The following is a 26,935-nucleotide window of genomic DNA, read 5'->3' as shown; positions in this document are numbered from 1 at the left end:
AGCACAAAGTCTTAGTGCAACATAAAACACAGATTGTCACCCACCACCACACATGTCCACCATCTGAGCTTAAAAAAAAAATCAAAGCAGTGGTGGAGAACATGCAGCACGCCAGAGCAGTGGTAATATAAACCAGTTGTTACAATCCTGTGGAAAGAGAGGGGCACAATATAGTTTAAGTCACATAGATGTTACTATGCTCATGCCCTTAAGCTTCCTGTGAAACTGACAGTTGTTGAGAAAACATTTTTGTGAGAAATACAAGATGGCCCTTAACTCTAGAATGAGGATGGTGTTCAAAAACACTTTCAAAAACCCTTCACTGTGGCCTTGTTCATTAGCTAACACTTGCTGTGCCTCAGTTCCCTCATCCCTACTAGGACCAAGCCTGTCAGAATTCAAAAAGTGTTCGGACAAGCACATGGTGGGGCTGTCATGTGCACAGCCAGGTCTTGACCTTCTGGGTCCCCTCCAACTCAGGATACACAATGATTCTGGAGAAACTAGTATTGCTTCTGGGCCACTTCTGGGGAAGGATGTTAGCAGTCCCACAGCTTTTTACTTGTGCCGGCTTAGAGAACGAAAATGGGTCAGCAGTTCCAAGATCTACTCCTTTGCTTTGATAAGAACAGTACATGAGGTTCCGTGTTTCAGCTGCTTTCCTGACTTTCAGGCACGACCACCAGGAGGTCAGAACACATCCGAGAAGCAAGATGAGCGCATTTCCTCTCCGTCCGCCGTGCCCTCGGTCCAACACCATCTGGGAAGCTAATGGGGGAGCCGAGGGGGGGATCAGACAGCCCGCTGCCGCCCGCCGGGGCACGGCTCGGCTCCTAGGGCTGGCGGGGGTGGCTTGAAGGAGGAGAGAAGCAACAAAGCGGAGAGCGGCGGCAGCCCGGGCGGGGCGGCTCCTGCCCCTCGCCGCGCGGAGCCGCCGCGCCGACAGCGCCGGTGTGCGCGGAGCGCCCGGAGCGGGGCCGCCGACCCGGCCCGGCCCGGCCCGGCCCGGTGAGTCTGTCCGGGGCCACGGGGACCCGGAGCGCGCCCGGGGCTGCGGGGGATGCGGGTCGGGACGGAGCGGCCGTGCGGGCTGCCCGCGGCGGGTCGCGTCGGTGTGGCTGTCCCCGGGTTCTCCTGACGGGGTAACTTTTGTGCGTGTTCTCCGTCCCGGTGGGTACCGGGGCACAGGCAGGGTCGGGCCCCTGGGAGGGGGTACTGTGCCCACCAAAGTTCCTGCAGAGCTCTGGGCATCCCTCTCCCTGCAGCCCAGGCGGGAGCTGAACGCGCCGGGCGGCGGGAGAGCGGCCGCAGCCCCGCGGGACTCGGCGGGACCGAGCCGAGTGAACGGAGACCTCTCGGCCATCGCCCTTTGCCGGTGACACAGCCCGTGGTGTCCTGGGGCCAGCGCTGACTTCGGACATGTACAGTCCATAGAAAATGCATCACTGAGCCTCACTGAGCCTCGCTGCGTGTTCAGTGTTACGCGACATGGGTTTAAAACTTCTTTCTTCTGAGATACACAGCATCTCACTAAAGAGCACAGACAGGAGTGAAGCTTTCAGTGGAGCTGGAGGATAGTTTCAGTAGAGCTGCTCTTCACGTGTGTATGCATGTTTCTGAAGGTGGCCAGCAGGTATTTGTAGCTCAAAGCAGAGTGAGCCAGGACTGTGGTACTGGAGGTCAGTGGGCTGTAAAACTGATGTGCAGAGCACGAGCCTTACTGACCTTTGCATCTTCAGCTTGGCAGTCTCCCACTGAAGCAGTTCTCTTGGGAACTGCCATGCTAAAATCCTTCAGGAAAATAGGACATGTTGCTATTGGCATCTTTACGTGGTCAGGCAAGATGAGCAGTGTCTCTGAGTGAACATTACTATTCATATGTTTTTAATGAGGGCTATAGGCCTCCTCCATTCCCAGTGCGTGCCCTTCAGGCTCAAGTGTCTGCCATGACCTGCCAGGCAAGGACCTGAGCTACCATGAAAGCAGCACTAGGACAGGAGAGCCACTGTAGTGCAGCATATCATGTTGTGTGAGGTTTTTTAGTTTGGTTTGCTGATGATGGCAATGCTCTTCTGCACCTCTGACTAAAGTGATTCTGGCCACCTTCATAGCCATCTGCTTTTAAAATCAGATTTTCCTTAGTATAAGTGAAAGGGGTTCTCTCAGTCTTCAAACAAAAGTAGAGCATACAAATTAGGAATAAAAGCTTCAAGCCTTCTCTTCAGCTTTGTTTTCAACACAATAGATGCTTCGTGCTGCTTTCACATGGGAACTGCACATATTATGTGTGATTGCCACAGATGTAGAGAAAGGTGAATTGATTTCCCAAATTCAGAGAAGCAAAGTATTGGGACCAGTTCTTAGGGTTTCTTGGCTCCCAGCTGTAGATCATATTATTTTTTGCTTGCATGACTTGTGTGTACAGGACTCAGTGATCTGTCTGTGTCCAGTGGCATTGGCAAGGAAGAAGCACCCTGTGCACACCAAAGGCACTGAACTTATTTATCAAGAGTTCATGTGGTGGCCCCTCACCTGTCTTCCTCTTTTTGTTGCTTGGAACATTATGCCGCCGACCCAACCCTCTTTTTTTTTTCTTTTTTTTTTCTTTTTTTTTTTTTTTTAAACATTTCTTTTTCCCCCTCAAGTTAAATTGAGTAGCCCTGGTCAGGGACTGAGGAATTTGGTTTTCCTGAATAATTGTTTTGGGCCATCTGATGGCTAGGGCAGCCAAAAGCTGCAAGTACTGCTCCTGTTTTGTTTTTTTGTTGGTGCTATCCATGGCAATAAGGGCTCCTGTGTGTCTCTGCATGATGTCTCAGAGGGATGCCAATGCTTGTGATTCTTCTTGCATGGCAATGACTAACACGGGAAAGGAACCTGATCCACAGAAACCTAACACTGGTGTTTCACAAGCTGATCTCACTAATTTCTGAGTTTGTTTTTTAAGTAAAACTCCATGGTGTTCCAAAGGACAATTTTAGTCTGGCTTTTACAACTGTCTACCTGTTGGCTGTGGTTTCAGTATCTTGGGCTTGCCTGCAAATGAATTAACACAGAATATGAGCTCCAAGAAGAACCTGCATGAGTCTCCCTGCTGTCCTTTGCTGTCCTGTCCTGCTCGCTCTGCTCTGTGGAATTGCAATTGCAATCTATAGCAATGGTGCAATGGAAAAGGAAGCTGAAAAAAGCTTCTGGCTTGTTCCTTTAGATCCCCTTTAAAATGGACTCTTGGGTGGGCCAGCTTTTTCTCTCCCAAGTGTTATTACAGTCCATTTATACTAGGGAAAAAGCAGGTTTGCTGCCAGGCAGCATATTTTCCATCGGCACTTGTAATTGTTGGGTGGCAGAGAGAGGTAGAGACTCTGGTTTCCAGGCTGGAGGGAGAGAGCGTGGCCAGGGTGTGCACTGGGCAGCATTGTCATGCACCCAGCCATGAATTCCAGGTTTTACAGGGATGTGGGCTCAGCTGTGTAAGCAAAACCTTCTGCCCGCTCACTCCTTGGGGCGGGCTGGGAGGCAGGTGGCCAACCTTCAAGCAGCTTGAGGGATGCAGAGCTGGCCTGGGGTGTAGCTGCAGCAGGACTCTTTTTTTAGCTTGCTTATTCTTACACACACACACGTGGGCCATCCCAAGCTGGCTGAGCCAACCTTGACCAGCAGCAAAACAAACAGGTTTTACTGCCATGACCCGAAGGCCAGATCAGCTGCTGAGCTTCACTGGAGCAGGACAGCTTTCATTTCTGTCAAGGAGAGGAGGCTCTCATATAGGGCTGTCTAAAAACAAACACGGTGCTGGGCTGCTCAGACTTCCTCATGGAAGCAGTGTTAAGAAGATTTATGCCAGAAAAGGAGGTGATTTGAGGTAGCCAGCATCGCTTGACTGAGGGCAGATCATGCCTGACTAATCTGGTGGCCTTCTGTGATGGAGTGACTGCAATGTTTGGCAAGAGAAGACAGATTAATGTAATATACCTAGACTTCTCTAAGACCTTTGATGTGATTCCATATGATATCCTAATCTCCAAATTGGAGAGAATTAATTGGGAGGGTTGACTGTTCAGTGGATAAGGATTTGGTTGGATGGACGCATCCAGAGAGTTGTGGTCATTGGCTCTCTGTCCAGGTCAGAGCCAGTCATGTCCCTCAGGAACTGGTGTCTTAATACCTGGATCAGTGGCATAGTGAGATCTAGTGCCCCCTCAGCAGCTTTGCAGATGACACACACCTGAGCGGTGCTGTTGGCACAACAGAGGGAAGGGCTGGCATCCAGGGAGACCTGGACAAACTTGAGAGGTGGGCCCACAAGAGTCTCAGGAAGTTCAACAAGGCCGAGTGTAAGATGTTGCACCTGGTTTGGGGCAACACCAGAATGAGGACTGACTGGGAGAACTCACTGAGAGCAGCCCTGTGGAGAATGACTTGGGGTCTCTCTGAATGAAAAACTGGACCAATGCAGCAATGTGTGCCCACAGCCCAGAAAGCCAAACGTGTCCTGGGCTGCATCCGAAGTAGCAGGTCGAGGGAGGGGGTTCTGCCTCTCTACTCTACTCTGCTGAGACTCTACCCACAGTGCTGCATCCATCTCTGGGGTTCTCAGAACAGGAAGGACATGGAACTCTTGGAGCAGGTACACAGGAGGCCACAAAGATGATCACAGTGCTGCAGCACCTCTCCTATCAAAACAGGCTGAGAGAGTGGTTCAGCCTGGAGGTTCTGGAGAGACATCATTTTGGCCTTCCAGACTTTGACTAACCCATAAGGCTTAGTCAAGGTCTCTCCAACATCTATAAACAAAGTTGAGGGAGAGCCTAACTTAAAGTTTCTCTTTTGAGATGCAAGAATTTTCTTAACAAGTGAATTGTATGTCCCATAGCAGCAGTTCCTGCCCAGCATTTAATAGCTCCTTTCCTCTAAGCAGACACACCTGCTCTACCTCACTGGCCCTGAGCCACCACAAGACCAGACATTGCAGGCCCCGAGGGTTTACAAATATCCACTGGGATATTACAGTGCAGATCCAGACCTTTGGGGCTTGGGGTGTCTTTCTCCTGTGTTCAGCAGTCTGTGCTGCTGTGGCACACCAGTTGAGCAGAGGCACCAGCAGCCCTGCAAGATGGGAGGGCTGGGCAGAGCCCATTTGCCCAATTTGGCCTCACAGTGGAAGATGGAAACAGAGAAGTGAAACTGTACACACTGTCTGGTCAAAGCAGGTACGTGGGAGGGAGTGAACTGAAGGAGTTCAAGAGAGCAAGGATGCGTCAGCCTAATGCTGAGCCCTTAAAATGGGCTTCAAGCTCAGCTTAGCCCACACTGATCATTTCATCAGGCTTTGGACGAGGACAGTGGGAAGGTTTGAAGTGGTGGTAGCTGGAAATGAGGGTGCTGCATTCCTCCTCCCCAACCCATTTGTGTGCAGCTGGGGAAGAGGAATGTCTCTGTTGTCTGCCTGCAACCAGCTTTGGTCTTCTCCTCCTCCTGGTTGTTTCCTGTTGCATATAAAATTTCTTCACTTCTCTATCCTAAAATATTGTAGTTTATCTTCTGCGGTTCTGCATTTCACATCTTCCTGTGCTCTTACCCTTGCTTCCTGCCTCTTCTGTTTTCTGTTTCTCCCATTAGCTCTGTAAACCCAACTCCCCAAGCAAGTATTTCTACCTTACAAACTGCTTACAGAAGCTAGATGCCTTTTCTAGACAAACCAATCCCAGACAAAACTGTCCCAGCCCTTGCACTTATGCAGCTGCTCATTTGACCCTAATCCATTTTAAAAGGAGAATGCTGGTGGGTGAGGATGGAGTCAGAGGAGGGAAGTTCTTGCTTGCTGACACCCATGGGAGAAGCAGCATTTTAACTCTTCCCTGATCACTTCAAACTGATTATTCCTGGTCTCTTGAGCTTTTATGATCATTTTATTAGGTAAGGGGGTGAGTTAATCTCTCTTTTAATCAATCCATCATTTAGATAGCTGCATTACGTACCCGTCTTCTGCCTGCACTTCCTCATTCATTCTCTTTGTGTTTTGCAGACTTCCTGGCTGTGCTTCAGTGGCGGGTGACTGAATTTAGTCTTCTCTACATCACGGTGATAGTAGTAATGCGAAGTTTAATGAGCACCTGCAAAGCTGTGTAGCAGGTAAGTGCTCCAGGGGTCATTCTTCCTTCCAGATTTGATGTGATTTTAAAAAGCTTCTTGATGGGCTCTCACTAGGAGATCTTGAGCCTTGCAGCAGAAATGCTGAAAGGAAATTGGTGTGGCTCATATTTTAGAAATGTTCCCAGCAGTGAGGTACAGACAGCTTCTTGCAAAGCAAAAGTAGCAATGTTGTGAAGGTTTAATTTGGAAATGGCTTCAGTGTGGAAGATCAGTGTTAAAAGCCTCTCCCTTTGGACTTTGAATATAAAATTGGTCATACCTGACTGCTTGGTACAGTTTGGATCTAGTCAGAGAGTGATGGCAGAGGGGAACCAAAGGGTCCAAAGCTTTGCTGACATCAGTTACTGATGCATTTTCTGCTGCGGAGGAGAACTTGCCAGAAATATCTTACCCAGACTGGGAAAGTACTGGAATTCCCCTCTTCTAAGTGTTAGAGGGAGAGCAGATGCCTGGAAGTGCCTGGACAACTTCCAGATGATCAAGGGTGACAGCAGAGGCAGACAAAGGGAAATAGTGCTTTGACAAGCCAGCAAAATGTAGAGTTTTCATGTTTGTATGAAAACCCCTAAAAACACACTGAAAGGAGAACTGGGTGAAACCAAGATGTCTGGCAGTGCTGCTCTGCAAGTGTGTGACAGGAGGCTCTACGGGTAGCAGTGGTGGGAGGGCGAGAACTGGAGCTGATGACAGAGGGAGCTGCCAGAGCAGCACTCCTGACTGCCACAATGTCCTGCTACAGCTCTGAGTACCTGTTAGCTCATGCACTCCTCGTGATTTTTTTTTTTTTAACTTATTTATTCTGGATCTGTGTTGGGTGGTGTCTGTCCCCTTTTTCCCATCACAGAGTTCAAACTGCTGCTCTGCTCTAGCAAAGCTCAGCTCAGAGAGTTCCCTGGCATGCTCCTCCAGCCAGCCCCGATCAAAGCTGTGAGAGTTGGCCCACTGCCATTCTCCTGTGTGTAAATGAAGTTCTTTCTCTTTTTCCTTTCCATTCACCATGTTTCATTATTATCCCTCCTCCAGAGGCAGGTTTTTCTGGCTGATCTAGCACCTTATTTGTATCAGCAATATTTGCCTCAAGGCAGAGATGCTTTTTCAGCAGTTATACAGAAAACATCTGATGCATCCACTGCCATATATGTGGCTCAGAAAAACCAAGCATGGTGTTGGCAAGGATGAGGACCATTGCAGCCAGCTGTTGCAGCATTTAAGCCCTGCTAGGCACTGTCATTGGGTTATTCTGGTTGCCTGGCAAAGGAAAACTATTACTGTTCCTTCACTTTTGAAACCAGGGGAAGAGCACGTAGAGAAGGTTCTTATGCCTGAGCAGGAAAAGGGACGTGAGTTGTAAGGTGTCAGCTGAGCCACCTGTGTAACTAACTCATCTTTCCCTGGGTTGCCTCTGGGGATGGTGGGTGCTTTCAGTTGAAAAGGTAGAGTTTGTGGTAAGACCCAGAAAAACCAATGTAAATTGGCTTGAGAATGCCTTGCTTTCAGCTCTTCCAAGTTGCAGAGGGTTTGGTGGTGAGTGGTGAGCACCTGATGAGGAATGGGAGCAAATGGTTCCCACGCTGTTTGCAAAGAGGTAGAGTAGCTCCCTAAGACAAGATAACACCTGCCTGTGCCAGGATCCCTGCAGGGATCCAAACTGCTTGTTTTGGAGAAAGCACATGCAGGGATAAGGAGACTTTCCTGCAGGTAGGGGCAGCTAAGCAGTAGTCTAGACTGCCTTGGGAGGCAGAGATTTGCTGGAAGCCTTTCTGAACAAAGTAAACAGAGACTTGCCAGAAATCATCGAGGCGCAGTGTAAGCCATGCGTGTAGGCAGAAGAAATAAACTCTATTGCTTTTTCAGACCTCTTTTTCCTCCTATTTTTTAAACTCTTGTAGAGTGTTAACACATATCAGAGGCAGAGCCAAGGAGATGTTCTCAAGCTTAAAATGTCACACTTGATATTCACACCATAATGCTTCTCAGAGGGGCTTGGTGTTCTGTATGTGCACACAGAATGCTTCGATCCTAATCTGTTTCCTCCTGGATATTCAGGTAACTTACTACCACTGGTTTCAGAGGAGAATTTGATTTCTAAAGCCCTCTGGGGATTTAGCAACCAAATACATTGGGACTATTGGAAATGTGAGGGAAAATACTTGAAGTTTCTGCAGCACACAGACACCTCTTCCCTGCAGATTGCAACTCATTCATGATAATTAAAACTTGCCCTTGTCTTCCAGTCTTGCAAGGGCAAGAATGGAAGTGATGTCTTTATTTTGGGTAGCTGGAATCCATCAGCTGACCCTCCCCTCGTGTAACACACAATGACACAAATTATCTGGCACAGTAGGTGACTTAAGGACAGAGCTCTAGTGTGGTCCCACCTGGTGAGCTACTTTGCTCAGCTCCCACATAGCTATGCTCAGTCTAAGAATCATGGCCATGCTCTTCCGCAGCCAAAATCAAAAGATGGTCTGAAGGTGTTTGGATTGTGTCTATCCCACCTTCCTGTTGACTCATAGCTGCATTGTGCTCTTGGAATAGGTGCAGGGTTATGATCTCACACTCTGACAGAGTTACAGGCAGAAATGTTGGCTGAAAGGGGTGTGTTTGTGTGCTAAGTCATCCACAACACGTGTTCTCAGCTCAGCCTTGTATTTGCTGCTAGTCCTGGACGCTTTGGGTCTCCCATGTGGAGCTGGAGGCTCTGCTCCTTGCTGAGCTCCTTGCCTGCTGCAGCAGAGGGGTTTTGTCCTGTGAGCAGGGGCCCCACAGCTCTGACTCACAGTTCCCATTACGATGTAACTTAGCCTTTAAGTGAGCTGAGAGGCTGTCCCTTGGCTTTCAAACAAAGCCTTCCTTTGTTGTGCTTAGGGTATAAAGAAAGCAACCGTATGTGCTCACCCCACACATCCCAAATGAAAACCACGTGGCTTCACAACCTTAATATATGTGTGTTTGATATTTCTGCTGCAGCACTGCAAGTTACATTGCTCCTTTCCCCTTGAGTCTTTTTAGAGTTTTTCTTCCCAGCATTCAGTTTACAAATTCTTCAGCAAAACCAAGAGCTTAGATATGTTTCATTTTCTTGGTAAAGAGGGGACTGACTGAGCAGAGAGCACATGAAAATTATTAACTGTGAGTGCATGTGGCAATAGCCTGTCTCTGAGTCATTCCCTTGGGTGAAAATGGCTCTGGATTGGTGGCCATGGGTGCTGAAAGGATGAGCTTCATGGAAATATTGTATGGAAGTGGGGCAGTTTGTTTTCTTGTATGACTTTGCTTTCTTCTGCTGCTTTTTATTTATTCAAACTCATTTTGAAGAGCAGGATTAGCCAGAAGTACTCTGCAGCCAACATATTTTTGTGCATGCGTCTGCCTTGGCAGTTTTTAGGTTTATGGCAACTGAGCCAAGACTGGGATTTCTGCTTCCCAAAGCATTTGTGTTGTTTCTCCTGATCTTTTCTAGAGTCACTAGGTAATGAAGTAAGAGGATTTGATTCTTCCTCAGAGGCTGTGTGCAATGAACAGTGTCTCTGCTTAGATCAGGGAGTCATCTTGGTGAGGGGCAAGAAAATGGGGCAATGCAGTACAAGTACTCTTGTTCTCTCTTCCTTCCACACCCTCTACCCATTCCTGCAGGGGCTTTCACAGTCCGTTGGCTTGTGTTTTGATTTTTAGTTTATTTAAAGAACTATATTGTGTTTAAAAAAAAAAAAAAGAGCTGGAATTTCAGGCAACAGAATAAAGCATTGCTTTTGATTTGTGTGGTGATGTTTTGGCAACAATAGCCAGCTTTTAAATACAGTTCTTTCCCTATTGTTTCAATACAAACAGCAGTGACTAGTTAGCAAAACAATGGTCCAATATCACACAAACCTTCAATCCCATCCAGTGGTTTTGGGTCCTTTTAAGTGATACTTGGCCTTGCAGTTTTCCTGACCTACGAGTATGGCTTTGTAACTGAGTCAAGACTGTGATGGAGTAGAAGATCTCAGATCAGCAAAATTCCCAACCCGAGATGATAAGTTCTTTTGCTGTGTTTTTGTTCAGTGTCTCAGTGTGGAAGTGTCTGGTGACTGCAGTGCTTTCTACTGTCTGTAATATGTAAGTGCTCATTGTTCATGACTGAAATGGGACTGAAATTTCACATGTAAAATGTAATCACTCTGTGAGTCATGTCTGAGCCCTGCCAACATCCACATGTGCTCTTCTGAGATGTGCTGGAGTGCTGTATCCCTGCTGGGAAATCAACTTTCTAATAATGCTTCCACCAATTATTTTAATACCAAAGCATTTGTTCCAGTGGGTGCACGATTAAGTAGAATGTACAAGGATGCATATGCTTAACACAGGATGGGGAGAGCCAGAGTAACCACTGCCTGATTGAACAACCCTGGTGTGGGGTTTCTCCACCTTGCTGAGAACTAAGGGGGGAAAAGGAGGGCAGATTTAAACAAACATCTTGGCAATTAATCTCTTTCTCTACTCACCACCACTCTCTGAGGTGACTGCCAGGTGGGATCCATGAGCCTCCTCACATGTGAGGAGCTGTTGTGTGGCTGAGGGGGTGACAGCCAGAGCAGGGCCCAGCATGAGCACCAGATGGAGGTCAGAGAGGATCTGTGCGGTGGTAGTGCTCCATCCATTGTGGTTGACACTATCACGCTTTTGGTGGAGCAGCAGGGATGTTTGTCCATCTGTGCTGATGAAGGATTGTGCAAAGGAATGACCAACTATTGCCCAGGCTGCCATCATGTTGGGTTGGAGGAGGAGGGTGCTGGTAAGGTTGGTAAGCTAAGGGTTTTTTCTTTGCCTGTGTCTTTTCTCCTCTTAAAAAAACCAACCAAACAAACAAACAAAAAAAAACCCCCAAAAAACCCCAAAAGATCCTAAAACCAACAAAACCCACAAAAGTTTGGTCTACTCCAGTTGTCTTCCTCACTATTAACAAACAAAAGCAAACAAAATTTATATGGCTTAAAACCACAAGCTGTTCCTGGCTGTGGTCCTACTACAACAGCTCAATCCGTGGGTGGGAGTCACATACACACTTCCTACCTTTGCCCTCCTGCCTCTCCTGCAGCCAACACTGTGTTCCAATTTGTACAACCCTTTCTTGGCCATATCAGAGGGAACCCGAGGCACTCCACAGACTGCATATGTCCTGCTTGCTGACAGGAGCTGAGCTGGCTTGCATAGTCAAAAAGCAATAAAAACACATTCAGGCAATGAGCAGGATGCTGAGTAACACACTCCTCATGCTGTTGGCTGTGTCTCGGTCTCCATGGGCACCCTCTCTTGGATCCAGCGTTGCACAGAGTAAACAGTGAGTGCTTTGGGGACATGATGTGTCCCTGTGTTATTCATTAGTCATTAAAGCTGCCTTTAATAGTGGCTTCTGGCTCCTGGGGCAGAAAGAGGATCATGTTTTGATTAGCGGCATGTTTTGATTAGTGGCATGATACCTGTAAGCACTGAGAAACAATAATTTAGAAATGGGCCCAATAAATCCCCAATTGCTGATCAAACTGAAAATCTAACACATGCCCACATCTCTGGGTTTTGGAAAAGAGCCCTAGAAGGCAAATAGCCCCCTTTGAGCCAGGAAAAATACTTTGTACTGTCTAGGTTTTGGGGTATGGGGGACTGTGGGATTTTATGGCAAGAGTTTGCCATAAAGTACCTGCGTACAGTGAAAGCTGAGGCAGGATGGGAGTACCTCTGAACATCCTGTGTGCTGCTGCAAGAAGAAAACAAAGAATCCATCCTACTTGTACCCACAGTGGGCACTGGAATTTTAGGGGTTCAAACTGCAGCAAGGGAGACTTAACAAGGCTTGAGAAAAAGCTTCCTGATGGCAAAGGCAGCACATGACTGGAAGACAGGAGAGAGACTACCTGTCTTTCCGAGGGCCAGTCAAGCTCTCCTCTGCTTGGAGAGAAGCTGCAAAATCTCTCATTGGACCTGAGGCTGCACAGCAGTATCTGCTTCCAGAGCACTCTCAGTGCCCTTCATGTGCTTATTGCCCCCAAATCCGCCTGCCTGTGGGAAGGGAGGGCTATCTAGTCCTGTACACAGGATGAGCATCAGCATTTCCTTGGAAATACCTGATCTGGTGACCCCCAGGAGGAAAATATTGTTTCCGAAAGCGCACAGCAGACCTGTTGGGCAGGATGTCCGACGCGGGCTGCGCGACTGACCCCGTTGGCACTGCAGCAGGCCCGGGACAGGATGTCCACGGATATTACGAAAGGCTCATGTTCTCAGTGAAACAGCAGAACAATAGCTGTCAGGCAAGTGGCCTTGTCCAACTGCTGTGCTGTGGCCAAGCAGCTAATCTGGGTGTGGCTTCCAGGCATGGTTTGGAAGGCAGTTGCTCAGTTGTTCTGCCATATCTGACTGCCGTAGTCCTGTGCAGGCCAGGTGGCTTGTTCTGGTTTTAAATGTGCTTCTGTTACCAGTCTCAACATCCAGGCCCCTGCATGTACTGTACCAATGCATGTCAGTGTACCAATACCTCATGTACTGGTGCATTTGGTCCTTCCCCACTTGAGGCTTTGGTGGAGAGCCAAAGACAGAGCCCAATCCCACCTGTCTGTGCTGAACCAACTGCGGTGGTGCTGGCAGCTGGAATTCCGTACTTTTGTCTGTAGCACTAATTTGATGCTGATAAACAAGTCAGAACATGAGTTAGAGCAGGTGCTGGCAGCTGGAATTCCGTACTTTTGTCTGTAGCACTAATTTAATGCTGATAAGTCAGAACATGAGTTAGAGCTGCTGTGGCTGGCACTGTTCTGTCCCAGTTGACATCTCATCCTATTGATGTCCTACACACAGCTTAATTCAAAATGGCTGAAAGAACAGCACAAGTTGGTGCTGCTCAGGCTCTGAATTGGATTTTTATCCCTTATTTTCCTGTCTGGGCTGTGTGTGCTGCAGCTGACAGTGCTCAGGAGATGGGAGTGGAAGAGTCTATCCTGGGTGCTCTGTGCTGTGTGGATGTGGGGTTGTCTAAGAAACTGCATCTGTCCAGGTTTTTGACTGACATGCATCTCTGTAATTCCCATTTCTCTGTAATTGCACAAGTTTCTTGCAAATCAAAGCTTGTAGTCCCCACTGAGAGAAACTATGATTTCTTTCAGTGGCAGCTGGATCATATCTGTGAATACCTGCAGAGGTGGCAGTGATACTTGCAAATTGGAGGAGGATATGGTGCGTTACTAAGGGCTTTCAGCAAACTTTTTTCTTCACTAGACCTTCATATATGCAGCAGAAGCTTTTTTCAGACTAAACACTCAAAGGCCAAAAGGCAATTTGTTCACTGTTGTACAGCAGGAGAAGGAATTAGAGAGCTCCCAGAAGTTCAACCATGAGGAAGCACGGCTGGGCTGGGCCTGAAACCCCTCAGACTGAGGTTCACATCTTCCCAGTAAGAAAGTCCCAATTGCAGGTTTAGTGCCTGGTTTGACCTGTTAATCTCTGCAGTCAAAACAAGTAGCAGAGTCCTTTCCAAACCTCAAGGACCTTCCCAATCAGAGAGTCAGAAATCATATTTGTTCCCATGAAAGTTCTGGTTTCAAAAATTTGGCAGCTTTCCATGAAAAAAGCCTCCCAACGAGCTGTATTTTCTATCATCTACTTGAAATGCTTTTTTCTTGCAGCCTACCAAAGCAAAACACAATGTAGCAGCCACCTATTCATTGCCTTTTGTGTCAGCCAGATTGCAGGAAGCAATCGAGTGTGTTGTAAGTGATGTCTTGGCGTGTTCCAGTGTAATACTGAACTGCACTCAGTGGCTTGACTTGGGTTTTTCCAATTTAAGAATCAAAGCTTCAGCTCAGCAACAAACCTGCCTGGTTTATTGCTGAACACCAGCCAGAGCATGTTTTGCTTACCGTGATTCAAAATTTAGAGGAATAAAATGGCTGAAAAAATAAAGGTGCATGAGGAATTCCTGAGTAAAGAAAGTTCACTGTTAATGAAAGAGAAATACTTTCCCTTGTCTTCAGAGAAGGTGGAGGGTTATCTGGGCTCAGAGCACATGAGCAGCCTGCAGAGGCAAGCTGCAAGATGCCATCTCTTTCTTTCCTTTGCCAGGCTGAGCAGGAGTCAAAAGGTTCTGAAGCTGCTATGGAACAGGATGTGAGGAAGGCTTAGGGTCATCAGAAATTAAGCACATGTAGCTGGAAGGGACAGGACATTGTTATAACTTTGAGCATCATCATCTCCATGAAGGACTTTGCTGCCCCTCAGGGAAATCCCCTGTGGCAGGGTGGCTTGGGAAGGGGCACACATTGCCACAGGGCAGCAGCTGCTTCAGGCTGGTCCACACAAACTCTGTATGAGCCCTGTGATGCTCCCAGGTGAGGAAAAGAAGCTGAAGGTGGAGCTGCTGCTACCTGGCTCTGTGAAGGCTTCTTCCTGTGCTGCTTCCCTTTCCTTATGCTGTGCTACCTGGAACTGTGCTCCAGGCAAGTTAAACATTAGTAAATTGTGCAGCAAAGGGCTTTCAGATCAGTTAGGGTGAGAGCTGGCCTCCTTGTGCTTGTGGCTTCCTGGCACCAACCTGAACTTCATGACAGCAGCATTATCATTCCCCTTCCTCTCTTGGGGCTTCCTGCATCGTCTCTGGAGCTGGTCAGGATCCTCCAGCTGGGGAGGCAGCCTCAGGTTTGAAAGGATGAGACCCAACCTGCCTGGGAGCTGAGGGTGGAGGGCTGTGGGTGATCTTGGTGGACCCTTTGAACATACCAAGTGCTGCAGGATGCAGCTGATTGATTGTAATCAGGCAACAGAGTGATCAGCTGTTTTTATCTCTCTGAAACCTCACTCCCAGCTGGAGGGTGGGATGGTGTCTGCCCGTCACTTCCCAGGGCTGTGCAGAGTGGTCATTAACCTTAAACTTGGTGAAGCCCCTAGTCACTACAGCAGTGAGTGCCACAGAAAAGCCCAGAAGAAATTAATTCTAGTGCCAGAGGCAGGTTTGAACAAGTAGCATCACATGCTGGGCAGTGAGCAGAGACAGCTTCACATCAAGACTGAGGTTTCACATACCCTGGCCCTTCTTCATTTCCCAAACAGCTTTCTTTGGTCTTCCTGCACCTTTCCCTGCTTTGTGCCCACGGGAGAAAAGAGGGGTCTCTGCATTCTCACCTGGCCCAGGGAGCAGGCTGCTTTGGCTCCTGGCAGAAGTGGCCTGCCTGTGACCACAGCACTCTCTAGGGAGTCTTTGGAGCCCCAGGACTGCCACAGGAGGGTCTGCAGAAGGTAGGTAGGATGTAAGCCTGTTACTGAGTCCAGATGTCATTTATACTCTAAATGGGAAAAAACTGTCAGGGTGAGAAATTCAGAAAAGGTTGCAGATTGCTTTGAGAACTTGCTATTTTAAAACTTACAAATACCTTTTATTTTTTCCCCTATATTTGAAATTTTGCTAAATTTGATGCATAGATTGAAAAAATTGCCATTTCTCTTTCTTAGTTTCAAGCTTGGAAGGTTTGGACTCTCTCTCTCTTCCCCACACAAAAGCTGTCTCAACCTGAGCAGGCATAAATATTTTTATCAGACTTAAATAGCTTGGGCTGAAGTTAAAAGCAAGGGAAAAGAGCAGCCTTTGTTATGGGGAATGCTGGAGCGCCGTAGCAGGCAGTGCTACTGGTTTCACCTGTATTATTGAGTCTTTCATATTAGCCAGGAAAGCTGTGTCTGAGAGGTGTGGGAATGCTCTGCCCTTCCACCCTGGCTGCTGCCAAGGGCAGGCTCCACTGACTTTGGCCACTGAGCAGCATTGACCTTAAGCCTTAATTGAGGTTAATGGTTGGCTTCATTTTCTGGAGTGAGTAGCTGCAGTAGCAAAAGGGCAGTTTTGACCATTGCTCTGGGCTAAAAACAGACATGCCTCTTGCCAATCAGTGTGATCTGAAGATCTTGTCACTTCCAGTTTCCAGAGGCTGATGCCTGTAGCGCTTGCTGAGGGAAGAGGTTGCTGCAAAATGAGCTGGGGTATCCTACAATGTCAGTGTGACCTGGAGTGAATTCAGCTGAGCCAGCCACTGATGGACCTGGGGCTGTCTGGCCTAACCCCTGCTGCTAGCAGAGCTTTGGGACAGGTAACCTGTGACAGCAGTGTCACCATGAGCAGCTGGGCATGAGAAAGAAGATCCTAAGGAAGCTGATTTCTTTCAGCCTTACACACCTCAGAAGTAAAGTGGCAACAGTAAAACATTTCATCTGCAGGGACAGTGGTCGAGCAGAGCAGAGCAGTGATGTCATCCTGGTCAAGACTGCAAGAAGGAGGCACCTGGCCCCTGGTCATGTTATTTTTAAGCTTGGAAGGCACACGTGGTCTGCAAGAGGTTAGCACTAAGGAAAGGAACTCACCAGCACTTCCTGCCCTGCCCCAGCAAACTGATAAAGCCCTTTGCAATGCAGGGCAACCTCAGTTTATTTTTAAAGTGTGGCCGGGCATGGAGCTCACAGAATAACTGGAACACCCAGATTTGGGCATTAATTCAGCTTTAATTCATTGCCTGATGAATTAAAGAGTTAATGTAAATGTAAAAAAGGACAAGATAGGGACACAAACTATTTCAAGAGCAATGTCTGTATAAGAACATTCATCTTGCATGTGTATGGGATCTGAAAAAAATGTAGCTGGTAAATGTTACACAGGGAGGGGCATGGAGCATTATCCTGAGCACCGTGTGAATTTTCTTGCTGCTTGAACAATGCATCTCAATCCTGTTCCCTTCCCTTGTTATTCCAGTCCCATCCCTCTCATAAGCAAAGATAATTGTGTGCTGAAGGATACAGTTCCCATGTAGAGTAACTGCTCACATTGGGGAAATCCAGGTTCCTGCAATCAAAACCAGCAGTTTGTTGTGCAGTTACAATAACAAGGTCCACTGGGGTGGATCTATCTTTATTGTGTGCCCTGTGGAGGTATAAATGAGATTGCCAGAGATATTTTCCTTCTTGCCCAGATGCTGGGACAGCAGGATTGCTGTGGCGCCAAAACATGCTGCGTTCAAGACAGGAAGGAGCTATTCCAGAGGATGGGAATTACAGCCCTGAGCCCCTAGAGCACACAGAGTGCCTCACCATCTCTTGGCTCTCTGTGAAACAGCTTCATTCCCACAGCAGAATTACTTAGGAATGAGATTGCTATTTCTGGTCTGATTGATGAAGTATGTTATTGGTAGACTTTATTTCTGTAACAGAAACCCTTCTCTCTCAAGCACTTTTGAGGCATTAAAGCAGATGTCCTAAAATTTCCCAGCTGGAAGAAATGTCCCTGCTTGTCCATCTTGTCCTTCTGATCTTCCTGTGCTAGGACTGAGAGGTGATTTTGCTAGAAAGGGGGACTGGTGAGCTTCCAACATCACAGCAACGGGTGACAACCTCAGATTTTACTGCCCTGAGCAGGCACTTGGGCTCTTGATAGTGATGCCAGCCCTCCAGAAACAGAAATGCCAGCTGGGAGGAGACAGCCCAGGTTTTAGCCTGGGCACCATCTGGCCCAACCCTCTAGGAGGCTTTGTCACCACAAGGCAGAGACCCTGGCAATGGGGCCATGTCCCAGAAGGCTGGGAATTAAATCCCTTCATTGTGAGCCCCATGGCACAAAAAGCTTTATTAAATGTGGGGCTGGAGCAGCAGAGCCAATAACCACACAAAGCCACTCCAAAACACCCCAGTGGTCTCAGTCATGCCAAGGGCCTGTGCAAGGGCTGACACACGGGGCTGCTGCTGGCCCATGGCTGGGATGGGGCTCACAGCCTTGTTGAGGTCACTGCAAATAGGAGAGAGCTGGCTGCCAGCCAGCTTAAGGGGATGCTTGGGGGAGATGGTTTAGATCAGAGCCATGGTGTTTACTAATGTCCTCCACAGGTCAGTAGTGTAGTAAGCACCAAAAATAAGGAGCCTGGTGCTTTTAGAACCACTGGAAATCCTTTCCATGCTAGCAGTCTCTGTCTGTGCCCTTTTTCTGGGAACTGCGATCATGAGGCATCCTGGGGGCCAGGAGGATTTTCCACAGCCTCATCCTGATGGTGCTGAAAGGCAGGAGGAGCTTTGCCTGTAATGCCTGCTTAGAAGCACAAAACTCTGCAGGCTTGTTCCCACCCAGGTGCAGCTCACCAGCAGGGCCGTAAAGGTTGCCCTGATCCAGGCAGGCTGTGTGGGTTCCCAGGCATACTTAACATGGAACATAGCCAGGACAGACCTGCCTATGCCACTGCCACATTTGAAATATTAACTTTATCTTGAGGAAGAGCAGTGCTCATCTCTAGTCCTGCTTTTATATGGCTGGGGAGGTTCTGCCTGCTTATTTCTTTCCTTTTCTGTCCAGGGAATTTTAAAGGAGAGGCAAAGGAAGGACGTGCCCTCCCATACTGTCCAACAGCATCGTAGTGGGTTGACAGCAGGAAGTGCCTTCAGAGCTCTGTTTTTTGAAGTTCTTTTGATAAGAGCCACTTTCATCCTCACCATCAGCTGATAATGCCTCTTTGGGAAATTGGTTGATAACTTGCAGAAATGGGTGAGCACTTAGTGGTTTCTAGATTCAAGCTTTTTTTCCTGGGCTGGAAAGGATGTCAAAGTTCTTGTTGCATGAGGATTTTCTTTCATTTTTGCACCTGAGGGAATATAGTCCAAGTCATGGGTTATTTCACCTTTCTTTCTCTTCCAGGGAAGGAACTGCCATGCCTGTGGGACTCTTCCGGGTGTGCCTACTGGTGATTACAGCTATTGTCAACCACCCGCTCTTCTTCCCTAAGGAGAATGGCACCGTCCCCGAGAACACAGAAGAAATCATCCAGAAGATGAAGGAGCGGGAGGAGAGCCTGCGGCTGGAGCAGTTGCGCTTGGAGCAGGAAATTGCAGACCAGGAAGCCACACAGAAGGCGCTGGAAAAGGCTGCAGTGGTAGTGGAGGAAAGCAAAGAGGAGAAGGTCCGATGGGATATGTGGACTGCCCTCTCCATGGTCATCTTCCTGCTGATCGAGCTCTGGAGGCAGGATTTCCAGGAAGGGAATTGGCAGGACGTAGGAGGAGAAGAGGATGACATGGCAGTCCTGGGGAAAGCATTTAAAGGAGTGGCCTTGCCCGACAAGGCTGTCCTGGCCAGCTTCTATGAGAAGCGTATCCTGGGTACCACTGGAGACATGGCCAGGATGCGGGAGATGGTGGAAGGCTTTGCAGATGACCTGCTGGAGGCCTTGAGGAGTGTTTGTAACCGGGATGCTGACATGGAAGTGGAAGATTGCATGGGCGTGGGGAGCATGTATGAGAACTGGAGAGTGCGTAAACCCTTTGTCTGTGATCTGATAGTGCCTTTTGCTCCCCCAGAGCCTTACTGCTTTCGCTGCCAGACCTGGTGCTCTGGTGACTCTTTTCCCCCAGATGAACAAGGTTATGGCACTATCAAGGTGTGCAGGGCAGATGAGGATCAGACAGGTTGCATCTGTGACAAGACTAAACTAGGGGAAGATATGCTGTGCCTCCTCCATAGCCAAGTCAGTAGTACCAAGCCCAGCAGTGAGATGGAGGACCTCCTGTGCTTCAAAAATACTCAATATCTGGATGCTGACCAAGTCATGAAGTGGTTCCAGATTGCTGTCACCAAGGCCTGGAACAGAATCTCCCACAAATATGAATTTGACCTTTCCTTCAGCCTCCTGGACTCACCAGGAGCTCTGAAGATAAAATTTAAATCGGGGAAATCGATTGCCTTCAACCTCACCCCTGTGGTGCAATATGAGAACTCTGACGTTTACTTCATCTCCCACTTCCCTCGGAGCAGCCTGGTAGCAGACGTCCCCTCCAGCACCCACTGGTTTCTCACTTTTGCAGTTTATGAGAGGAGGTTCATCCAGCTGGTCTCCAAAACACTGCCTGCCAACGCCTGCCACGTCAGCTGCCTTCAGATCCTCTCCTTCCTCCATGGGAAGCAGTGCAGCCTCACAGGTCCCAGCGGGCTCACCAACTACCACCTGAAGACAGTGCTGCTGCATCTCCTGCAGGCTCGTCCCAGCCAGGACTGGGCCCCAGAAAAGCTGGAGGCCCGCCTACAGGACATGCTGAAATTCCTAGAGAAATGTTTGCATGAAAAGAAGCTTTATCACTTCTTTATTGGCAATGGGAAGGTACCAGCAGAGCTGGGTTTCCCCATCATATTTCAGAGGGCTGAGCCTCTCAACCTTTTCCGTCCCTTTGTGCTACGCAGGGACATTTACAGGAAGATGGTGGACACGTTCCACGAGATGCTCAGGAACATGTCTGCACTGATAAATGAGTACACGGTGCACATTCCCCTTGCACACACCAATGGGATCCGTAAGGAACCCCTTTAACCAAAGCCAAACTCTAAGCACAAGTCCAGAAGGCAACTTTCTGAAGCCTTCTGGAGACAACTGACTGCCAATGGAGCTTCTTGTCTGGAGCTGAACCAGTCCTGGGCCATGGTTCCTGCTGAAAGGAAGAGGCTTGGGGGGAAGAATAGGGAGAAACTGGAAGATGTGGTGGTGAAGTAGGTTTCTGTTCCACTGCTGTGCTTGGTTTTATGCAGCTAAGAATATATTTTTTCTATTGTGCTTCAGTCATGCTACAGCAGTGGTGAGCAACAAATAGAAGTAATTTATTCAGATGCCTGCAATGCAAATGGGGGTGGGGGTGTGATGGTGGCCAAATACTTCATTTCCTTCAGAAGGGCAGATAAGAACAGGGTGGAGGAATCAAAGACAGGATCTTGGGATCAAAGGAGCCTGTCTGCTTGCAGACAGCAGGAGCTCTTTCACCAATGGGAAGTGCGACATAAGTCTACATGCTGGTGTGGAGAGCAGGAGGGTCATGCACATGATCTGGACTGGATGGAGATCCTTAAAGCACAGCTTAAAAAGGGAACTGTAGTTAAAAAGAAGAAGAAGGAAAAAAAAAGCTTTCTCAATTGGACTTGCAGCAGTAACTTAAATGGCTTGTCCTGTCCTTCAAAAATACCCCTGCACATTTTTTCTCCTATAGGAGGATGTAGCAGAGCAGGGTTTGTGTCTTCAGACCATTTCATTCAAGTCTTCCATGGTAACATGGCTAGTGATTTATATTCCTGCCCATTTTGTATGGACTGATGAACGGGAACCTTTATTATCTTAGCTAAAAGAAACACCACTACTGGGTTCTGGTATTTTGGGTTGTTTGTTTTCCATACCTTGGGGCACTAAGGTGTGATAACAGCCTAGAGAGAAAGGAAAAGCAGGGCTTGAACTGTATCAGCTCTGAAGGTCCCTTCCAGTCTAAACTACTCTGATTCTATGACTGCTGTAAGTTTTGCTTTCATAAAAGAAGCAGTTCTCCAAAATTATCCTGCAATGAAGCTGATCTCAGAAGTCTGGTAGCAGGAGTGAACAATCACCCTCCAAATGAGATTGTGACTCTCTGCACATGGTTTTAATTAGGCCAAGGCCAGCAGGAGGGAGAAGGAAGGGATGAAAAAGATGCACATGTAGTAGATCTGGGCAGTGCTGCTTGCAGCTGCTTTATGATCCATGTTGCATCCCTTCTGCTCCACATATGCAGGCAAAAGCTACTTTATACATTCTCCTCAATCTTTTTAAAGACTGCTGGTCTGAGGACCTGCACTATAAACTGTAATTTGTTGAGCTGGGAGTGCAAAGGCGGAGAGCTGCTGCAGGCTTTCAGGCCAGGGGAGAGTCTTGAGGTGTGTGCTAAAACAAAAACCAAAACATTGCAGAAATGGAAATGCCTGAAATCCCACAGGAAGCATGTTAGTGCTGTGCCAGTGGGCTGCCCAGCCCCAGAAGGTGGCTTTGCTGAAGGAGAGGACTCAGGAGATCCTCATCCTGAGTGTGGGTTCCAAACCAGGGCCCCAGTGCATAATTGCTTTATGCTAGTCCCAGAAGCCTGGCCTCCAGTGCCTTTCCTACCATTTTCTCACACTAGGATTTCCTGCAAAGTTTTACACTAGGGCTTCCCTTAATCCTGTTTACAAGCGGGTGGTTGTTCTGTGAGGTAGGACCCATCAGGGATGCTTTTACCATCACTCCACAGGGCTCTTTTTATCAATCCTCTCTATCACATCAGAGAGAAGATTCAATCCCATATCACTGCTGGTAACAGCACACAGCATGAAGCTTGTTATCCAGCGTTATCCAGTTGATAAGCAAACTCTCCATAGACATGTCTTCTTGTCTCTTTTCCTAGTAAAAACTGTTTCACCACCTCATTGGTGTCTGTTCTTCTCTGCCACCACTGAGGGACACTTCACACACAAAGGCAGAGAAAGCTGTAACTCCTGTCTCCACACCTGGTTTGTAAGAAAGCACAGATGGTGGCAGAACTATGCCCAAAGTGCTGCCTCCCTTGGCTTTTATTACCACAGGTAGTTAAGTAAGGTCTCTGAACAGAAAGTAAGGGGTAGGTAGGAATGGGGGAGAAGAGGCTGGTGGGTAGTGACAGTAGGAAAAAGTCTTGGATCATCAGTGCTTGCTTCAGCATCCTTGGTGATAAGTTTCTGGGAGACTGCCAGGAGAGCAACAGGGCAGGACTAATTGCTGACGCTAACGAGTGCTGTAAATCCCTGGCTTTTCTTAGTACAGCCAAGAAGGCTTTCCCCAGTAGGAAAGAGAGCAGGAGCAATCTCAAGGGCCATGGCAAGCAGGTAGTGACAAGCAAGGTACAGGGAGGGTGGGTCAGTACTGGATCCTGGAGGCTACCTCAGAAGCTGCGTAAGTCATTTGCAAACCCAGGTGATTTGCCATTTTTACCTGCCCAGGTTTACTGCAAAGTGCCTGTAGCAGACCCAGCTTTACATGGACTGCTGGCAGGCAGGTCACGCTGGAGCAGTTGTGGTTGATCTAAATGTGCTCCCAGCCCAGCCAGAGAGAAATTAGAATTTCTCTGCCATTTCCTGTCAGGAGTCTAAATTTAGACTGTCCAAAGAACAGAAACAAATTTGTGACCCAGGTCTCTCAGGAAATGACATTCAGAGTTGAAAAATAACTTTTATATAAGGTTGAGCAGGAGTACCATGAGAAGAAAAGGCTGTTGAACAGAATAAGGTAACTCCCCTATTAAAATGTCAGAAGAAAGCTTTGCAACACCAGTTGCAAAGGGCTTGTAAACGTGCCCAAACTCGTCTTTACACAGCCCCAAGCACTGCTGCTCAGACTCAAAGGGAACCTGAACTGATAAGTGGATTGAATCTTTTGTTCTTTGTTTTCTGTACTTGTATGCCTGTTCTCTCTTGTGCCCAAACTGACCCTGAAGTATTCCCATGGGGTTTAGCTGAACAGAAGCTGGAGCTGAATCAAGTAATTTATGGATTTGATTCCACTGAAAGCAAATTGCTTGGCTTAGTTTTCCTACATGCAATATGCTCATTTTCCCCTGAGCACTTTTGAAGTGATCTGGTCTGTGCATTTAGGCTGTGAGGGGACCCACTCATACCTGTTGGGAGGAAATATTATCTGTGATTATAAGCTGTGCTCCAGTCAGCCTCAGAGTGGAGATCTTCCTTGCAAACCAAAGGTACAGACATGTCCCATCAGAGGAGAGGCTGCTACACCGTGTTTGTTTGGATCACACATCTGCCATGGTACAAGGAGGCCATGATGTGAAGCACATCATTCCTTGGACTTCCTTGTCTCTTCTGGATCAAATCTTTGCCCACCAAATACTAGCCTATTAGTAAAAGCCCATGCTCACATTTCACAAAAAAAGGTTTATAAGACAATTCAGTTCCATCAGCTGCCAGCCAGTAAAAATGTCCTAGAACATTTTAGTGTTGCCCATGGGCAGTTCTGCTTTGATTGAAATCTGGGTGAGTAATCATAGGAAGCAGCTTTTAAGGATGGGAGTAGAAGCGAGATTTTGTGGTTTAAAGTGAAAAATGTTCTTTTAAAACCAAACTGCTTATGGCACCTGAGTAACAAACATCTCTTTGGCAATGCCTGTATTTCTGTGAGACTTCCTAAGGAAAGGTAATCAGCCTGTCCTGGACTCTCGATACTGTTCTTGTCATTTGCTAACCAAGTGAATTCAACACATGAACTCCAAGTGCCTTCCACTGGTTTCCAGCCACTCCCTGAGCCCTCAGCTTGTGGTTTTAATATTTTATTACAGGCTCTGTCAAAGCAGTGGAATTAGTGGTGAGTTGATAGCAACCACTGATCTACAGCATAGCCTCAGGAGCCATTTGCCCTTAGAAAATGTCTTGGTCTAAGGTTATTATTGCTGTACAGGAGCTGCATGTCTTCTAAGGGGCGGTGTTGGGTGTTCACTGTTAAGCAGCCACAGAAAAAGAATTTCTCTCTTTCCAGGCTGCTCTGTATACAGGTATATACAGGGGTATAAAGATGTAGTTTAGCAAAATGATCCAAAAATTTATCCAGTATTCAAGCAGCAGGATTTTGTGTTTGTTCACCAGCCATTTTTAATGCAAAGTCTTTGCAGTGTTTTCTCTGAGGTGAAGAAATTAGACTTTAGGCACCTGTAACAGCTTTGCTGCTGCTCAGTGAGGAGATGTCTCTCATAGGAGCCTACCTGGTAAACAGCTTTATTTATTACTTGTCTTTTTTTTTAGAATTGGGGGGGTCTGTGTGCAACGTGTTAGCTCAGAAGCAAAACTAGTACAGAGATGAATCTTGGCAATGCAGCCAAGATGGGCAGTAACACCAGAACTCTCCAGACAAAGGTCTTCCTTGATGGACAATGCTGTACTTAAACCGCTGCTTCTATAGCAGGACACTGTTGAATTTGTATAGATCTTCTCATGCAGCTTTATTTATAATAAAGGAAGTCTTGTACAAAATCTAAATGAGCATGAAGTTTCTTTTGTTTCTAGTTCCCTGCAGAATGTTTCTAAGAGAGCAGAAGGAAGGAGTGGGGATGTTTCCAGTGTGATCCCAGCACAGTGAGCCCAGCAGCAAGAATCCCTGGAGAAACGATTCCAGAATGAACTGCAACATGAACATAAAGTGGGATAGCTATTCCAGAATAATGCCAGGGATGTCATTCTTCTTGAGAATATGAATCCACAGGAAATCAAAGTAATTATTCTGAATATGTCTGCTCAAAAACACCCTTTTGTGGCAAGCCCTAAATAATGCTGATAGATTTTGCCCTTATGGGCTGAACAAGAAATCTAAATTTCCATTTCACCCAGAGGAATCCTTTTACCTGCTTATTTTATGGGTATCCACAGCCAAGTTCAGCAACCATCCACATCCTGCTTAACTCCTTTGCCTGGTTTAAGGGAATGACACCTCCGTGTTAATATTCTAATATGCTCTGGCTCTGGAAGCACACCCAGAGCTAGTCATTAATTCATATAATAAAAGCACCACTGTTTCCTTAGCAAAATGTCTTCCAGCCCCACAGAATGCCCTGCATGCCTTTAATAACTCTGCCTTCCAGTGCTCACTGGGGCTGAATCACCACTGTTAGGTCTGAGAAGCAGCTGGCTTAAGAGCTGCAGCCCAAATCTACTTAGCCAGAAGTTAGAATTTCCCAGGGTCAACCACACACTGCTGGAAGGGGAATTCTGTAGCCCAAGATCATCAGCAGTCTTGGTTTGGTGCGACTACTTTGTCAAAACAAAACAAAACAAAAAAAAAAAGTCACACCAAAGAAAAATAAACCCATCCTGCTTCAAAGCTATCTGACTAGCTCAGCAACATTTTCTCCATTGAGCTCTTGATTTTCTAGAACACTTTTTTTCTTTGCCTCAGTTTACTGCTTCAGTGTTGCTGTGGAACATAAAGGGTAACATCTCTAAAATAATCCTTTTTCAGAAGGGCAATTGGCAGATTTTTGAACCATGCCATGACCATTATTGCAGTATTATCTGTCATAGAGTAAGCAGAGCAGAAAGAGAAAGCCATCCACTAGAGATTGGTTTTTAGCTTAAAAATTTGTCTAATGACTTTTTATCACTCATGGGGTAGCTGTAAGCGAAGACACAATCTCCTTTATTTCAAGCAGGCAGAAATACCTGTGCTATAAAAAAAAAAAATAGCAAAGCAACCTCAGAGGATATGGCAACTCACAAGCATGTTAACATGAATTCAGTAAGGTACCAGCAGGGATCAGACTGGTAACACTGGTCTCAGAATGGGATACTGCTCAGGATTTGCCCATACATTGAGCAGGTTCCATCCACTCTGCTCAGCTCTGCAGTAGGGTTTGTTGCTTGCAGGACTAAAAGCTAATACAGGACTGTCCCCAGGTGCCACTGGCACAGGGTGAGATCTTAACTTATATTTCACTGGATTTTATTTGTTTGGGAAAAGGATGTCTCAAGGTGTTGGGTCATTTGGTTCAACCAAACACGTGAATTGTTGCATCCCTTCCAAGTAAAATTCCAGGCAGTCCTTCTTCTGAAATAATAAATTTCTTATGGCTACATAAACTAGGTTATTTTTAGCAGTCTGTGTGTTCACACATCTGGGCCAGGGGGAAAGGCCTATGCTTTCATCTCCTTCCAAGTAGCTTCTGAATCCATCAAACAACTTTCACTCAATTTGAGAGAGCTCAGAAAAACCTCTGACAATCTTTAAGCAAGCAGGAATATTGGATAGGAGACAAAGACTCTCATAATGCTTCAAAAGCACAAAAGAAGTATTTTAAATGTTCCCAGTGCAATAAAAGGTAGCCTCATGTCTTCTTTGACCTGAAGAAATATGCTGTGAGAAAATGCAAAGTTGTGTTACTGCTTCTGCTGCTCTCAAAATGATCCACCCAACTTTGCAGCAGAGCCTTAAGGGAAGATGGA

The 26,935-nt window shown here is 47.1% G+C and overlaps 1 protein-coding gene across 5 annotated transcripts; it reads left to right on the top strand.

Moving 5' to 3' along the window:
• The first annotated feature begins 688 nt into the window (after positions 1-688).
• Positions 689-24,979, top strand: LOC121341668 (inositol 1,4,5-trisphosphate receptor interacting protein). Of its 5 annotated transcripts, none has more exons than XM_041415393.1 (4): positions 689-1,008; positions 6,026-6,132; positions 15,232-15,417; positions 18,839-24,979. In XM_041415393.1, exon 4 carries the CDS (start codon positions 18,852-18,854, stop codon positions 20,499-20,501), a length of 1,650 nt encoding a protein of 549 aa, XP_041271327.1. In that variant the 5' UTR covers positions 689-1,008; positions 6,026-6,132; positions 15,232-15,417; positions 18,839-18,851; the 3' UTR covers positions 20,502-24,979. The 5 variants fall into 5 exon arrangements, with proteins under 5 accessions (XP_041271327.1, XP_041271326.1, XP_041271328.1 ...); XM_041415394.1 differs by lacking the exon at positions 689-1,008 and adding an exon at positions 1,024-1,142; XM_041415395.1 differs by lacking the exon at positions 689-1,008 and adding an exon at positions 5,899-5,916.
• The last annotated feature ends 1,956 nt before the right edge of the window (positions 24,980-26,935 follow it).

The sequence above is a fragment of the Onychostruthus taczanowskii genome, unplaced genomic scaffold, assembly GCF_017590055.1.
Source record: "Onychostruthus taczanowskii isolate IOZ18803 unplaced genomic scaffold, ASM1759005v1 scaffold5, whole genome shotgun sequence".
In the NCBI taxonomy this organism is placed as follows: domain Eukaryota; kingdom Metazoa; phylum Chordata; class Aves; order Passeriformes; family Passeridae; genus Onychostruthus; species Onychostruthus taczanowskii.
This window is presented reverse-complemented; position numbering and strand designations above follow the sequence as displayed.

Coding starts and splice junctions, on each gene's coding strand:
- LOC121341668 (XM_041415392.1), top strand. CDS start 18,852: ATGCCTGTGGGACTCTTCCGGGTGTGCCTACTGGTGATTACAGCTATT.